This window comes from Fundulus heteroclitus, chromosome 7 (assembly GCF_011125445.2).
Source record: "Fundulus heteroclitus isolate FHET01 chromosome 7, MU-UCD_Fhet_4.1, whole genome shotgun sequence".
Classification (NCBI taxonomy): domain Eukaryota; kingdom Metazoa; phylum Chordata; class Actinopteri; order Cyprinodontiformes; family Fundulidae; genus Fundulus; species Fundulus heteroclitus.
In genome coordinates this window covers 3,821,479-3,838,860 of record NC_046367.1, presented here as the reverse complement: position 1 = coordinate 3,838,860, position 17,382 = coordinate 3,821,479, and the positions used below count along the sequence as shown (strand labels likewise).

Genomic DNA, 17,382 nt, shown 5'->3' with positions numbered 1-17,382 from the left:
AACACCTTGTGCACTGCACACCTGACCTGGAATATCTTGCAGTTAAGTGCAGACCATTTAAACTGGCTAGAAAGCTCAGCTTTGTGATAATAATTGCAACGTATGTGCAACTGAGAGCTGACGCTAAGCTAGCTCTTGGGGAACTCTACTGCTTTGTTACTGGCCAAATGCATAGTAATCCAGAAGCGGCTATGATAATTGCTAGAGACTAACCATATTCATTTAAAGGCTGTGCGCCATTAAGGTTCTGACCAGAGACAATATTACATTAGATCCAGTTCCAGAGCATACAAAGCTACTGCAGCCCTAAACTTTGGTTCATCAGAACACATCTCTGTGGACCTGATTCCTGCCTACAAGCCACTAATCTGCAGAACCAGATCGGCAATAAACACCGTTCAGATTTGGACCGAAAAACAAAGAGCTCTACAAAAAGACGGCGCTTACTTACAAAGCTACAGGGTGCCTTAGCACCAAGATGGACGAGCTAAAGGCGCTGACGCGGAGCCATTTAGAGTACTGGGAGTGCAGTTTGATGTGTTTCACAGAGACATGGCTGCGCAAGGACATTACGGACCAGATTGTCTCCGTGGATGGCTTTCACACCTTCCGCGCCGACTAGGATACTAAGAGTGGTAAGCGGAAAGTAGGCTTGTCATTCTAGTAAACAACAGATGGTGTTACCGGGGTCACATCACCATTGAAGAACAGCTCTGTAGCCCGGATGTTAAACTACTGGCCATTGGACTCCGTCCTTACCATCTGCCTAGAGCAGGGGTCGGCAACCCGCAGCTCTGATGCGGCTCAGCTGTTGAAAACAATTATGTCACAGAGCTGTGTACCTCATGCAGGCAGTCTCGTCAATGCTGGCTGGTGAACACTCCTCACCAGTTGTTGGCAGTAATGCTCACTAAAAAGATGTTTGCCAACTGCCAATAAACTCAAGAAGAAGAAATAATGCTTGCGAGTGGCTGCAGAGCAAAATAAACAGTGAGCGCAGAGAAGGCGGCATTTTCAGATGCTGGTTTTTTTGTAGTAAATTCTACAAATGACAAGGGGACCACGGTGACACGGGACCTAAAATAACATGGAGTCATTGATGAGGTTGAAGAGAGCTAAACAGCAGGGTAAGAGTCGTTTCTATATCTGACGTTTGTTCATTTTCAAAGTAGGGAAAAGCGAACTGCGCTTGGCTCGAGGCTGTGAGCGGAGTCCTGCGCGGCTGAAGTCGAGCTTCAGTCGCGCAGGACTCTGCCTGAACGTCTGATAGCTCGTCTAATGCAGCTGTTAGCTGGTTAATGCCAGGAGCTCGTTTACGTGCGTAACTTTCCCGGATGTGATTAAAATGTGTTCAGATTAAAAGAAAAGCATTCCGAAAGTATCGTTTATATGGGATGAAAACAAATAATCCAACCATGACGTGCGTTTATTGGCACCAAGCTTTATTCAAAATAAAAACTCTGACATTAGCAGAGTTGATGATTTCCATAAAACAATAGAAGTTTTGTACTTGTACAAAAAAAAAAAAAAAAAAAAAGAGGCAAAGATGCGTCGGTTCTGTTCCCGGTCCATTGTGTCGCAAAAAAATGTGTTATATGCAGTGTGATTTAATTTAAAATTTCAAAAGGGTTTTATGGCTTCTAGTGTTTTCTTTACTGTGTGAAACGGGTCCAAATGGCTCTTTGAGTGGTAAAGGTTGCCGACCCCTGGCCTAGAGAGATCCCACACATCATTGCTGCTCTGTACATCCCTCCCTCTGCAAACCCAACATCTGCCTGCAGCATCATACGCACCACATCTACAAACTACAGACTCAACACCCCAATGCCCCCATCATCATGTCGGGAGACTTCAACATTAACATTAAGGATGCATACATCTCCTCTTCTCTCCCCCCTCTGGGTAGGTCAGATCACAACCTGGTTCACCTAAAACAACCACAAGGACTGTGAGTAGGTGGTCGGAGGAGGCTTATGAGACATTGCAGGCCTGGTTTAAAAATGACTGGCAGGCCTGGTTTGAAATGACTGACTGGCCTGCACTCTGTGAGCCCCACGAGGAGGACATTGATGGGCTCACAGAGTGCATCGTGGACTACATCAACTTCTGTGTGGACTACAATGTCCCAGCTCGGACTGTCACCTGTTACGCCAACAATAAACCATGGATCACCAAGGACATTAAGGGCATCCTGAATGAGAAGAAGTTGGCGTTCAGAGATGGCAACCGTGAGGAGAGTGCAGAGGGTACTCAAACGTAAAATTAGGGAGGCTAAAGACAAGTACAGGAGAAAGCTAGAGAATAAACTCCAGACAAACAGCATGAGGGATTCCACAAGAGTGGTGGCATGGGTTGGAAGGCCGCTTGGACCTGGCCAATGAATTGAACCTATTTTTCAATAGGTTTGATACTGCGGCCCATCCCCCACAAGTCTCTGCTGCTGGCAAACCAACAATTACCACTCTACCTTCCCCCACTCCTCCTCCTTACCGACCCCCGTCTGCTCCTCACGACCTCTATTCACACCCACCTACTCCACCCCTCCCCCCCTGCTTTACATAATGTCCTGCACAACCTGAGGACCTCCCCCTGCCCCAAATGATACCTCTACAGTGTCCTTCAGACCTGACCTGGTGAGAAGACAGCTGACCAGACTCCACTCCGACAAAGATGCAGGTCCCGATGGTGTTTTTCCCAGGGTGCTTAAAGTTTGTGCACATCAACTGAGTGGAGTACTTGGCCAAGTCTTCAGCCTGAGCCTGCACTTCCAGAGAGTCCCCATGCTGTGGAAGACGTCCTGCCTGGTTCCTGTGCCAAAGGTGCCGTGTCTTCACCTTCTTCACCTCAGACTTCAAATGTTGCACTGAGTCATGCCACCTACAGAAGTTTTCTGATGACTCAGCAATAGTTGGCTGCATTAAAAAGGTGATGAGAGTGAAAATAGTGACTGTGTCACTTGGAGTGAGCTGAACCATTTGCAGCTCAACCTGACAAAGACTCAGGAGTTAATAGTGGATCTGAGGAGGGCAAAAACACCTGTGACCCCTGTTTCCATCCAGGTGGTCCCTGTAGACACTGTGGAGGAGTATCAGTCCCTGGGAGTGTACTTTAATAATAAATTGGACTGGACTAGAAACACCAAGGCAGTCTACAAAAAGGGCCAAAGCAGACTCTTTTTCCTGAAGAGGCTGAGGTCTTAACATCTGTCAGACGATGCAAAGGATGTTTTATGAGTCTGTTGTGGCCAGTACGATCTTCTTTGCAGTCACATGCTGGTGCAGTGGGCTGAAGGTCGCAGACAACAAACTAAACAAACTGATCAGGAGGGCCGGTGATGTTGTGGGGGACGACCTGGACCCTCTGACGACCGTGGCAGAGAGGAGGATGCTGTCTAGGCTTCAGCCCATCATAAACAATGTCTCACACCCTCTCTACGACACACTGGCCCAGCAGTGGAGCTCCTTCAGCAGAAGACTCCTCTTACCCAGATGCACCACAGAAAATCATTCCTGCCTGTGGTCATCAATCTCTACAACGCCTCGCTCAGAGTGTCAGACCCCCCCTCTGTAATTTCTGGCTAAGAATTATTGACATTTATTCATTCTTTTGCACATTTTCATATATATATATATATATATATATATATATATATATATATTAGGGCTGGGCAAGTTAACGCGTTAATTTCGCGTTAATTCATTAGACTATTAACGGCGATATTTATTTTATCGCGCATTAACGCATGTCAGCTTTCAGTCAGTGTCAGTCAGCAGGCGCGCTGACTGCAGCATGAACAGAGGAAGTAGCACCGTTCGGCTTTATTTTAATACCGTAAATGAAATCAAGCTGTATGTTTTGTAAAAAGCCGGTTCATTTCAGTGGAAACACAACAAATTTATCTAAGCACGTGAAAAAACATGAAAACGTCGAGCCCCAGAAACGGAGAGAGGAGACGAAACTTCTCTCATTGCCCCGACAGACCCACAGACTGATGTCTCTGACTGAGGCGTTTCAGTCCTCCAGGGAACATCCAGGTAGATCAGTGGATGGATGGATGGATGGATGGATGGATGGATGTTACTGGAGCCCACACATAACATGTAATTAAGACCTTGAAAGAACCCAGTACATATATTAAAAAGTGTTATTTAAGATAAGATAACATTAGCTAATCCTTTTTTATCCCACGACGGGGAAATTAATAGGATTAAAGCAACAGGCAGGTGCACACAACACAGACAAAATTACATAAGGATTGAAATATATAGAAGGTGGATTAGCGAAAAAACACTGAACATAACATTATTATTATTATTATTATTATTATTATTATTATTATTATTATTATTAAATTGTAATAATAAAATAAAAACCACAAAACCCAAAAGGTCAACAGTTTCATGATACATCAAGCTTAGGGACTGGCTAATATACAGCAGGTCAAAAAAGGCCATATTTTGGCTGCAGTGCTTGTTCTCTTATGAAGAAAAGATCAACTAGTGCACTAAATTTAATAGATGGGTTGAAAATATCCAGTATAAAATAAGTGCTACAAATGTTACAACACTTTTGTTCATATGGCAGCAGAACATTAAAATAAAAGTGCTCTTTACACTACTTTTGAATTCATTCTTGGAGTTTGTAAATACAATGCGATTAATCGCGATTAATCGCGATTAATCAGGGCGATTAATCGCGATTAAATATTTTAATCGTTGCCCAGCCCTAATATATATATATATATATATATATATATATATATATATATATATATATATATATATATATATATATATATATATATATATATATATATATATATATTGTATATCTGGAGCGTGTAATGAAAAACACTGATGCTGTCCTACCCACAAAGACAATCAGAGTGTTTCCTAACAAGAAACCATGTGTGGACATCTCGGTGTGGTCCCTGCTGAAGCCCCGGGATGCAGTGTTGAGATCTGAAAACAGACTGGCCTACTGCAAGGCTAGTAGCAAACTTAAAAAAGGCATCCAGAAGGCCAAGCAAAGGTACAAGCAGTGCATCGAGGACCATTTCAGCAACAACAATCCACACCACATGTGGAGAGGCATCGGAAAAACCATGGAAGATAAGCACAGCGACTAGCGGCTGAGCAATGACCCGGCTCTCCCTGACACCCTAAACAGCTTATTCTCATACTTTGACTCTCCAAGCAGCAGGGAGCCTAAACATCTTCCCCAGCCAAAGGAGCACCATCAGCCTCTCGTCATGCAGTGACCTCTCCCCTGAAAAAGGTAAACACTAACAGGGTGCAGGTCCTGAAATGGTGTCAGCCCGGACATTTAAATTGTGTGCATACCAGCTAGCAGCGGTCTTTCTGGACATCTTCAACCTCTCCCTGCAGCTCTCCATGGTTCCTGCCTGTCTGAAATCCTATGTTACTGTGCCTGTCCCCAAGAAACTAATCATCACCTGCCACAACTGATTATCATCCCATCATCATGAAGTGCTTCGAGAGGATCCTCCTAAAGTACATCAAAGATGCCATCCCTGCTGGCCTGGACAGCCTACAGTTTGCCTACAGGGAGAATCGCTCCATAGAGGACACTGTCGTTAGCACTGCACTCAGCTCTGAATCATCTGCAGGAGCCTAACACCTATGTTAGGATGCTCTTGATGGGAAATGCACATCTGCTCCGCTGATCCTCAACATAGGAACGTCACAGGGCTGTGTCCTCAGCCCAGGCCCTCTTCACCCTTTTCACCCAGGACTGTTCTGCTGTCCACCCCACAAACACAGTGGTGAAGTTTGCAGACGATACCACTGTAGTGGGTCTCATCTCCCAATTATGAGTCCCACTACAGGGATGAGGTCAGCAATCTCCCGCAGTGGTGCTCCAGGAACAACCTGATCCTGAACACCAATAAGAGCAAGGAGATAATAATAGACTACAGGAGGTCTAGAAGGACTAAACACACTCTTCTCTAAATACAGGGGGAGGTGGTGGAACACGTAGACTGCATTAGGTTCCTGGGCATTCACATCTCTTCCGACCTCTCTTGGAATGCAAACACCTTCCATCTGGTGAAGAAGGCCCAACAGCTCTCATTCCTCAGGAAACTGAAAAACACTGGATTTCCCACTAAACTGCTAAAGAACTTCTATAGAACTACCATCAAGTGTGTGTTATGTCTCATCACAACTGTATGGTATGGGAGCTGCACAGTCCAGGAGAGGAAGGACCTAGCACAGGTGGTGAGAACAGCACAGGGGATTGTGGGATGCCGTCTGCAGGATCTAGACTCAATCTGTGCAGAACAAGTCCAAAGAAGGGCCAGACACATCTCCACTGATCCCACCCACCCAGGCAATGCACTGTTTGCAGCTAAACGCTTCAGAAGCCTCAAAGCCAAAACAAATAAGCTTAGAAACAGCTTTTTCCCAAGAGCTGTAAGGGAAATCGCTCCCCGATAGGAGACTGCAGTCCAACACTTTAAAATTACCCCCACTGCTATTAGCCCATCATATGTTACAATCACCTTAATGTTACTGCCTACTTGCACACTATCATCTCAATATGTCAATGCACATTGCTGTAAACAAACCCTCAAATCATCATTGTTTAATAAGCACCCTACAACAGCATTATCGGTTATCTGTGACTTTACTGAATGCTAAAAAAAATTTAACCATTGTTCTTTTGCCTCTTTGCCAGTTTTTGCCTTCATTATGTGTGTGCGCGCCAAACAGCCCAGTCACTTTAGAATTGAGTTCTCTTCTCATAAAATCTGCTAGTCCTAAGTGGATTGTGTGAGCAGTTTTATCTTACATGATTTGACGGGACACATGTTTTGGAGCAATTTGCACAGTACAAGTCCCGTTTAGTGACCATGTTGAGAATTAAGAGAACCTTGGCTCGTAATGTTTGTTCAGATCCAAAGACAACACAGAGGTTGTTAATGGGAGTTGCAGAACTGTTGTCCCTCTGAGGCTGAACCACTGCTAGTCCTGGGGCTGGGACCAGAGCAACAGCACTGACTGATAGCTGCCGTCTCAGCAGTAACAGCACTTTCTATGTGCAACTCCACCGCCCGAACTCCCAACATTCCCACTTTTATGTTGTTTTTTTAATAAGCAGGATGCTTCAAAATTGCTGTTTTTAGTGGACTTACTGGTTCTTTTGCTGCCAAGTGCTGCAAAATTGGCATTTTCCCGTGACAACAGCAGCACTACTTCTTCAGTTTCCGCACATGGACCATCAAATGGAGCGATACGGACCAACCAATAACACTAAAGCTGATTGGCTGGCTACACTTTTAGTTGTAAAAACATTTAAAAAAGCACAATTCAGTCATCGAAGCATCTTATTGTGGATTTGAGGGAGTGTTAAATTGGCATAAGAAATTTAAGACCAATTAAAATAATTGAAGACTTGAACATGATAATTCTATGACTTTTTAAGGCCTTAAATTTTGATTTTCACATTCAAGACTTTTTAGGACCTTGCGGAAACCCTGCAATTAAAAAAACCTAATCACTAGAAGCTTCTTTAAGGGGCTATATCATGCAAAATCCACCTTTTAGCCTTTAAGCACATTTTGGTATGTACTTCGAGTCTTTAGGAATGCACAAAAGTTGCATTTAGTCTCTCCAGGTGCCGCGTAGATATCTTTACATTCTGTTTGGGTCATATTTTTTAATCCGTTCAGTTTTTTCCTTTCTTTATTACATTGTTGAACAATAATAACCGCTAAACAAGGTCATGGACTTCTAGCTAACCAATTTCATAAATCTGGCATCTTTATTTCTTGCTGCTACTTTGTAGTCCAACATGAAGGATGCCAAAGCTACAAGTGAATAAGTCAAAATGTTCGGATGTTGGGTTTATTAACCCACCCAATTCATTACAACATCCCCCAAAATACTAAAAAAAAAGGGCGTGGAATGCTCTGCGACCTGAAGGGGGGCAATGTGTAAAGTGCCTCATTTACATTTAAAGAGACCACACGAAAACCAGTTGCTCTCAGATGTGCCTCAGAACACTGGTAAATGAGGGGCTGTGGGGAAACAATAACAAGGAATTCAAACTAAAGCACTGAAGTTCCACTTTGTATAGATGTAACCCCCTGGGGTTTGAGTTCATTATCATATGGTTTGTAACCAACGATAAATGAATGAACAACTAAATAGGAACTGAATAAAGAGTAAATTCATGAGGGAATAAAACATAAATGGGACTTTTAAAGTTGGTAAGGGTTAATACATATATTTGGAATTTCATGCCTGTTTGTTTATCATTTGCTAATGCAAGATGTAACTGTAATCTGTGGTTCAGTGGGAACTACTTTGGTTGTTGGAGAAGTGTTAGTTCCGATATATGAGTAGTTTATGTATTGAAATTTAAGTATGCTTAAAAGCAAATCTCGTCAGAGGGAGTGAGGAAGAAAAACTGCAAGAGGGGAGAGAGAGAGAGGAGGCACATTGTGTTGATAGCAGAAGAGTGAGGTGACTGCTGCAGGCAGATAGCTGTAAATGGCTGGCATGGAAAGTAGAACCTGTTTGGACGGTCGATTTACGTGTTTGAAAGGGGGAAGTGTGCGGAAGGAACATTTCCAAGAATCTGATGGACTTTTGAAGCTGCTGGAGTGACCAACTCAGCAGAAAAGAAGCTGATTTGGCTCAGTGGCTAATTGCTACCAGGATTTGCCTCAGGTCGTGGCGACTTTCCAATGCAAACAGTGAAGACTGTGGCGTGTATTATTCCGGCTCCGGGAAGACGTTCTGATGGAAGCGGAGTAGTAACGTGAGGACGATGTTTTTCGGATGCTGTCAGGTGATTGGGAGATTCATTACGAGAGACGTTTCACGCGTAAGGCGATGAACAAGACTCAACTGAGGAAGATGGAGACATTGTGGAGGTTTACCTTCTTTTTTGCAATAATATCCTTTCTCTTTTTGAGGATGTTGTGAAGAAGATGAAGAGTGATGAAACCACTTGTGTCAAGTTATACATTATCCTGCATAACTTAAAGCAAAAACTCAGAAACCAGATGATCAGTTTTATGACTACTTAACTAAAGTCAAGCTGTAGCATCTCCTTCTACATGATTCAAAAATAGCAGGGGCAGATTTCACTGCATTTCTCAACACAGCAGTCTCATATGTTGAGAGATGGTTTGACTTTTCAGAAGACAACTGGCTGTTCTCATTGAAGCCTCTTTCGCTAGACCGTTTCACCTGGACATTCAGTGACATTGTGAGGGTGACCACCAAGCTCAACCTTATCCATAAAGTCAATATAGATGAACTTTATGATGAATACTCCACAGCAAAAACTATTCTGAAGAGGCTTAAAGAAGTAGTTCAGTGTGGAGAAGTGAGAAATCAGTTTACTGTTTAGATCTAATCGACTCCACAGACCAGAGGAACACAAAGGTTTCAGAAGAATCCAAGTATGTTTAGGTAATAAGAAATGTTTTGCACTTTTTTCTTATTCAAATAAGTAGGTAAACCTACTTACAGATGTTAGTTTTGCTATGATTTTTACTCTTTTCACTAGGACAGTCCCTACAGCAAGACCAGTTATATGCTTTAAAACCTAAAAGTAGGAGGAAGTGAGGAGAGAGAAAGAGAGACATTTTCTGAGTCCGGCTTGTTCTCTTCTCACGGATCCGTTGCAATTCTCTCATCTGTTGCCTCCGATTCCTCACTCTTGGTTCCTCTCCTGCTTCATAACTAACTTTGACTGCTTCGACTGCCGGTACGAATCAGCTGCTTCCGGAGTCCCACAGGCCAAAAAAGCCCGGTAGGACTCCTTCTTCAGCTTGACGGCTTCCCTCACCGCTGGTGTCCACCAGCGGGTTCGAGGGTTGCCGCCGCAACATGCACCGACAACCTTGCGGCCACAGCTCCGACTAGCCGCCTCAACAATAGAGGCGTAGAACATTCAGACTCAATGTCCCCCGCCTCCCTCGGGACGTGTTTAAAGTTCTCCCGGAGGTGGGAGTTAAAGCTCCGCCTCACAGGGGACTCCGCCAGACGTTCCCAGCAAACCCTCACAGTACGTTTGGGCCTGCCCGGTCGGACCGGCTTCCTCCCCCGCCATCGGAGCCAACTCACCACCAGGTAGTGGTCGGTGGAGAGCTCCGCCCCTCTCTTCACCCGAGTGTCCAAGACATACGGACGCAGATCAGATGAAACGACAACAAAGTCGATCATTGAACTGCGACCTAGGGTGTCCTGGTGCCAAGAGCACATATGGACACCCTTATGCTTGAACATGGTGTTTGTGATGGACAATCCATGATGACCACAGAAGTCCAACAACAAAACACCACTCGAGTTCAGATCAGGTGGGCCATTCCTCCCAACTACGCCCCTCCAGGTCCCACTGTCATTGCCCACGTGAGCGTTGAAGTCCCCCAGCAAAACGAGGGAGTTCCCAGGAGGGGCACTCTCCAGTAGCCTCGTGAGACCATCCTGATCTCGCAAGCTTTCAAGGTTTCACTCGCAGATCAGTCTGGCTACTCTCCGTTAAAGAAATTTGGAGCTGTTCACCAAACGAACGTCCAATCAGCGTTGGCTTTGAGGCGGGTTGAGGTGTGACGCAACGGGAAGCGCGACAGTTCAGTGTAAAGAACATGGCGGCTTCAGCCGATGAAACTAGCGTTAGCGTGGCTATCGAGCAAGTTTTATCGGAATTACAGAGTATTTCTTTGCTGAGCTAACGAGCCTTTACCTGCAGCAGCAAGAGTAGCTTGGCTTGTGGTTGTGTTTTCGTCGTCGCTCGTAACAGAGCGACGATGAATCTGATTGGTTTATTTGGCCCGTCTATCACCAACATAGGCCAATCAGCTAACCAGTATTTTCGCCCCTTCCCAAAATTACTTCAACGGAAGGTTTCCAGATGGATATGCGGAGCAAATCCATCTGGCGGAGTCAGGTAAACTCTCCAGTACCCCTTCCAAGGACTCCAAAAAGGGTGGGTAATCTGAACTGCTGTTTGGCGCATAAGCGCAAACAACAGTCAGAACCCGTCCCCCCACACGAATGCGGAGGGAGGCCACCCTCTCGTTTACCGGGGAAAACCCCAACGTGCAGGCATCAAGATGGGGGGCAACAAGTATGCCAACCCCAGCTCGGCGCCTCTCACCATGGGCAACTCCAGAGTGGAAGAATGTCCAGCCCCTCTCAAGGAGACTGGTTCCAGAGCCAGAGCGGTGCGTCGAGGTGAGTCCGACTATCTCTAGTTGGAACCTCTCAACCTCGCGCACAAGCTCAGGCTCCTTCCCCACCAGAGAGGTGACATTCAACGTCCCAAGAGCCAGCTTCTGCAGCCGAGGATTGGAACGCCAAGGTCCCCGCCCTCTACTGCTACCCGTTGCACAATGCACCCGACCCCTTTGGCCCCTCCGACAGGTGGTGAGCCCATCGGAAGGGGGACCCATGTCGCCTCTTTGGGCTGAGCCCGGCCGGGCTCCATGGGCAAAAGCCCGGCCACCAGATGCTTGCCAACATGCCCCACCTCCAGGCCTGGCTCCAGAGTGGGGCCCCGGTGACCCGCGTCCGGGCGAGGGAACACGAGGTCCAATAATCGTACTCATCATAAGGGCCATCTGTCCTGTGTCGGCCAAAAGCCGACACAGGACTCCCAGGCTGAGAGCAAAAGCCAATCTGGGGTTTGAATGCTGGGAACTCGACTGCATGTAGGACCTCGGATCGGGCTACCTTGACCACGTTTCGGCAAGCTCATAGCCCGCTGCTGAAATAACCAAAATTTTCTGGACCACTGCTCTCCCTTGGATGCCAAAAGTGAACCGAACTTACACCGAGGCACCGACAGGTTTGGCAGAGAAACAAACAGGGAAAGTTAAATGGTTTATTTAGAAGGTTTACATAATGCGTTACATGATTTTTTAAACACATGGAGCAAACCGACGTAGCTCCCCCTAGCTTCTTCAAATCCGGCCATTGCTGATGTAATTCGAATGTGTTCTCATGGTTATAACAAACGTAATCTCCACAAGGGTTTCATACATTGATGGGATATTAATGTTTGTTATCCGGTCCACACATTATGACCAGAATAAAGCCAAAGCTTTTTAAAGTTAGCGCCAAATCTCTGCTAGCCTAATGCTATAAGCCTCAGGTAACATTCGCTCTTCCCGGATATGCAACTAGGATTCATTTCAAACATAAAGTTTGTTTTGTTTCGTTCCACCATCATTCGATAATGCTGCGAGCAATATTACCGCATTAATATGAAATATTCATGTCGATTTAAAGGTGTTTTGTTTAACTTTAGCATTAGCCGATTTTAGCGACAGATCGCTACAGCGACCACTAGCCTCCTGGAGGTATAATCGCATTAATAAATTCAAGCGCCCCTAGAGTTCATGATTTTACTGAGAAAATATTTCTTTAAAATGTTATTTTATCAAATAATGTTTTAAGTCAGGATTTACACCATGAATGGGTGGAAACACATACCAAATGTTGTTTTGAAGTAGTTAAGCTAATTTAACCTTAATTCACATTCTTTAAGATGAACTTTGGTTCTTTAACTCAGATCTGCGGTGAACCAGGATTCACTGAATTGTCTTTTGTGTCTTTTAGGGTGTACATGGGGTGTTAATAAATGATTCAACTTGAAGAGAAGTCACACCTTATTCTATATGTGTGCAGTTTGCTGTTAAAAGACCACCAATGCTTGAATCATCCCTAGAGCTGATTTTCATCAGACAATACCTAACAGACAAAGAGTTATTTATTAAACATTAAATAACTTTTAAACAGTGTGTAATTGCACAACACTGCTGTAAGAGCCTAAAGTCATGATTCCTGGGAACAGAACCTTCCTGTTCACATGAACCTGTTTTGTTTAGCATATGCAAATCCTATAAACACTGTTCATTGAGTGACCATGCAACATAATCCTGACACTTACCTTGTTTTGTTTACACCGCTTACTGAATCCATAACGCCTGGTGATAAAAAATAAATAGTTAGTCATTTTTGCAATGTAAAACTGATACACTGATACATACATACATACACATACACATATATATATATATATATATATATATATATATATATATATATATATATACATATATATACATATATATATATATATATATATATATATATATACACATACATACACACACACACACACACACACACACACAGTCTTTTGAAGACGTATTTTGTTTTTGTAGCCTTTCCTTCGTAGAAGCCTTCTGATTGTTATTGGGCTGCAATAAGCAGCAGAAATTGGCTTAATTTGGGAAAAGGATAATCCCGTGTCTTCATGGACAGCCATTCAGATTCTCTGGCTCAGAACGCTGAGATCCTTTTTAGGCCTTTCATAACCCTAAGGATCTTTTAAGAAATGCAAAATGACCGTTATACTGCAACCAACCTCAGCAGTGATGGCACGTTGTGAGAGGCCTTGATTATGCAGCTCAACATTCCTACCAAGTTCAGAGACGGTGAACTTTTTTGCCTTTGCCATCAAGAGATCTTCACAGTGTTAGTACCTGAAAGGAAATTATGTGGAATCCAAATTTTTGCTCATATTTTGACTTTTAAAAGCTGTGGTCTTAAATTTTTGACCACAAAAGTCTGGATCCAAAGATATTAACTTAAAATGTCTCCAGAAGAATTGAGGAAATGTCAGACTTAGTGAAGAGAGAAACTTCTACATGAACTGGAAGTAAAAATCATGAAGATATTTACCACCTTTGATTTTGATTAGGACATCAATGACTATGATACAATGAAGGAACTGTTGCACCAATACTGTGACCCAAGGAAAAATGTGATGTATTTGAAGCACCTGTTCTTCACTTATTGATGCAGTTGTGAGTAATTTAAAGGGGCTATGACAACAAATGTAATTTTTCTGAGGTTTTGGGGGTATAATATGGTCAGTTGTGCACGGATGAGGCTGTGTGAATGTCTTTTTTGTACATATCCTGTCTGGCAGAGACTACGGAAAAGAGCAAGCAGTGATCATGGTGAAGAACTGAATCTCAGCTGCGTATTCCTGTATCATGGGAATATGCAGCTGGGACCAAAATAAAAAGGAAGACCACATAGACCGTGGCGCTCTGCCCACATTCAGGTACGTGCAGAACAAAGGTTTTATGACTGTGTACACGGTGTTACACTATAAAACTCTAGGAGGCAAGAAGTATTTTCATCTAACTGTTTTGTATGTGACACCGAGCTTGATACACCGAGCTACTCCAAGCAGAGAGTTGCAAGGACACGCGGCATCACAGTCCCTCTCTGTTCTCACTGACAGGTGTGCGGTGGGAGCCTGCTGGAAAAGAAACAGCTCTAGGTGCTCAGCTAGCTAATCACACATTTTACCATTTGTTCCGCCGCTTTCTCCTACTGGCAGAAAGAATTGTAGGAATTTGCCACAAGAAATGTACTGTAGACAATAGTACACTCGACTATGAAGAGTAAAGTTTCGTTGAGAGTCAGCGCGGAGCCCACGCAGCTTACAGTATGCGCACAGTATGTATGTATCATGAATTGCTGCTATATAAATAAAAATTAATTGAACTGAATTAGCTGTGATGAAGTGGAAATTTGAGATATATGCGACTTCTCCAAGTTGTGATGCTCAAGCAGCTGAATTTTGCAATGTGTTGCAAAAAATGTTAAATGGATAAAGCACACGGCAATGTCAGAGAAATTAAAAACCTTTACTGGAGCATTAGCTTAAAGCTGCATTTCCTTGCACACCATTGAAATGCAAGACAGATGTTCAAGTAGCAGTTAAATATTTCTTTGACTAGCTCAAAGTGAATGGTAACAAACAAAATGCATTTGACTTGCAAAGAATTGGGCTTGATATTTTGTCTTTTCATGAAATGTTATGGCTCACTGCCTTAAAACAGCTTTATATCAAAGGGACCAGACCCAGTTACCTTGGGGGAAATATTACCTGCCGTATTCCAGCAAAGTGGAGTGGACCCTAGACTCCTCATCCAGGTGAAGTCCTGCATCCCTCTGCCTTCTGTACTTTCTCTCGGGTTTGTACACCTCCTGGGGAAAAAAATAAAAATAAATCATGGAGATGTCTTCAGTTCGTTACCAAAAACATTTAGCTATATAATCTGCTCAAGATTTGAAACTACGATAGACACAAAATTGCTAATTTAGTGTTGATAATATTGCAGAAGCTCACCAATACATCCAGAACTGCCTTCACAGCCTTGTCTTTCTTCTGGAGAAGTTCTTTATCCTAGAGCAGAGTTTTACAACACAAATTGACCTCTCAGACATATCAAACTAAATCACTACAGTTTTTTTAAAGCGTTGATGCAGTGTCTTAATCTGCCTCGTTTGAAAGCAATGCAACAAATTGCAACAAATGTCCTGCCTTTGGAGTTCGAGAAAAGAGGAGCTCACATTTATTGTTAAAAGTTACCTCTGACTTTCTAGACTTGTGAATAAGGTCAGTCTCTGTGAGGTTGTTAAAATACATGCCTCTTCATTCCTGGCTGCTTCCCTGCATCTAAACAGACCTATGTGCAGCTGTAGTAGTAGCTGTAGGTAGTACAGTGTTATGCCATTCCATGACGTGATAGACTACATTTCCCATGATGCAATATGGTCAAAATGGCCACCGACTCCCATCATGCAACACGGTCAAAATGGCCACCGGCCATAACAACGAGATAACGTTGCTATGGCATGTTATAAAAAGATCCTGCAAGCTAAAATCTTTCTTCTTCACTGGCACGACGCCAACTGGGAAGACACATACAGCTGTTTCATCCCGTTGGGACCCCACACGTGACACGTGCTCGATTTCTCGCTGGACCGAGAACTTCCAAAGCAAACTCATCCCTGCATTGCCAATGCAGCAGGCCGACTATAAAAGGTACTTTGAACCCACTTCGATCAGAGACTGAGAGCCGCTCATCTCCCAGTGATCGTCACGGAACGACACTTTCATTTTGGCCAAAGAAAGTGTCTGAAACGCCCAGAGACCGAAGGGATTTTCCTCCTGTTCCTCGCTGCCCGACGGACCGGCACCGCCAAAGCTGCTGCTGAAACCACATATTTGCGGACCCGAAACCAGGACACCTGATTAGGCAACATCAGGGTAAAGAAATATTTCCCTTTTATTTCTCTTTTCACCCATAAGGTGATATATTTTGTGCCAGTGCAGAACCTATTAGGATTTAGTTTAATGCTTGATTACTCCGAGACGGAGTTTGTTTAACTGCTGGATATTTCTGATTTATGTGCATGCATTTTTGTAAGCGATTCTGCTGTGTTTGGTTGGTTACATCTTGGCTCCGCCGTGAGCCGATATTCACTTTTCTCTCCCTTCATCCATATCTGCAGTTCAATCTCTTTGTGACTTTTTCCAGTTTTGCGCACCTTCTTTGAAATCCTTGTTCAGGAGTAAGACCGCCTCCCGGTCAAAGTCGCCCACACTAGCGTGTGCGCTAAATAGGTCATTAAGACCTCCTCCTCACGCATCACACAAGGTCGTAGGTTATGTGACGTCATAAGTTGCCATCTTGGGAAGGTGCAGAGTAGCTAAGCGGTTAGGTATCTTGTAGTGAAACACTGAAGTGTCCATCTGGTTTCTCAAAGCTATTTTGTCTTTCAATGCTGCTACATTAAGTGCCGACGTCTTGAATGTGATGTTTAAACAACTGTGAGTTGAACTAAGAATTGCTACCTCTACTTTTAATCAATTTTTTATTATTTGTTTGTGTTAATTTTGATCCAGAGTTGCATAGTCTTTCAGAGTACAGAATTACCTCTTTTTGAGTTAACATCTGAAATCAACAGAGACATTTTCATTGGTTTGTGGTAAAGGAGTAAGGATTAAACTCTAATTGCAGTTATAATTTGAGTTATCAACGCTTGCTGGATAAATCTCATCAGTCAGAAACCGATCAGAACACCCTGTTCCAGCATAAATGAGTTTGTAACAGCTAATTAATAAATGCATTATTGGTATTAATCATTACAAGCTTATAGCCCTGGGATAACAACCTTTTGAACTATATGTGTTATAGCCACCATTTGAGTTTGAATGACCTATTATTAAAATTATAATAGCAAATTATAATTAATAAGGAATAATCACGAAAACATGTGAATTTGTCTTCGTGAACCCGGATTGAGAACACACACACAGAGAGCTCGTTTTAGGCAGTTTATTGAAAGGAATGAATACTGGATGATGAATACCAGAACCGGTTACTGGACTCAAGGAGATGGGTGCAGGAGCTGATGGCCCAGAGAGAGTTCTCGCTGACAGGTTTGTTTGAGCACAGAGGAGACAGCTACTGCCTATAGAGGGTTAGTCCTGAGATGGAGAGGTGGCTAAGCAGTCAGCAACTGGCTGAGG

General features: G+C 43.6%; 1 protein-coding gene across 4 annotated transcripts in view; it reads right to left on the bottom strand.

Moving 5' to 3' along the window:
• Positions 1–17,382, bottom strand: part of ccdc93 (coiled-coil domain containing 93) — a 90,374-nt gene that overhangs the window by 51,243 nt on the left and 21,749 nt on the right. For all 4 annotated transcript variants that reach the window (XM_036138774.1, XM_036138775.1, XM_036138773.1 and 1 more), the window contains 3 exons: positions 15,193–15,249; positions 14,950–15,050; positions 12,931–12,967 (listed from right to left, as the gene is read on the bottom strand). In XM_036138774.1, coding sequence (XP_035994667.1) covers positions 12,931–12,967; positions 14,950–15,050; positions 15,193–15,249 — 195 coding nt within the window. The remainder of the gene's footprint in view (positions 1–12,930; positions 12,968–14,949; positions 15,051–15,192; positions 15,250–17,382) is intronic.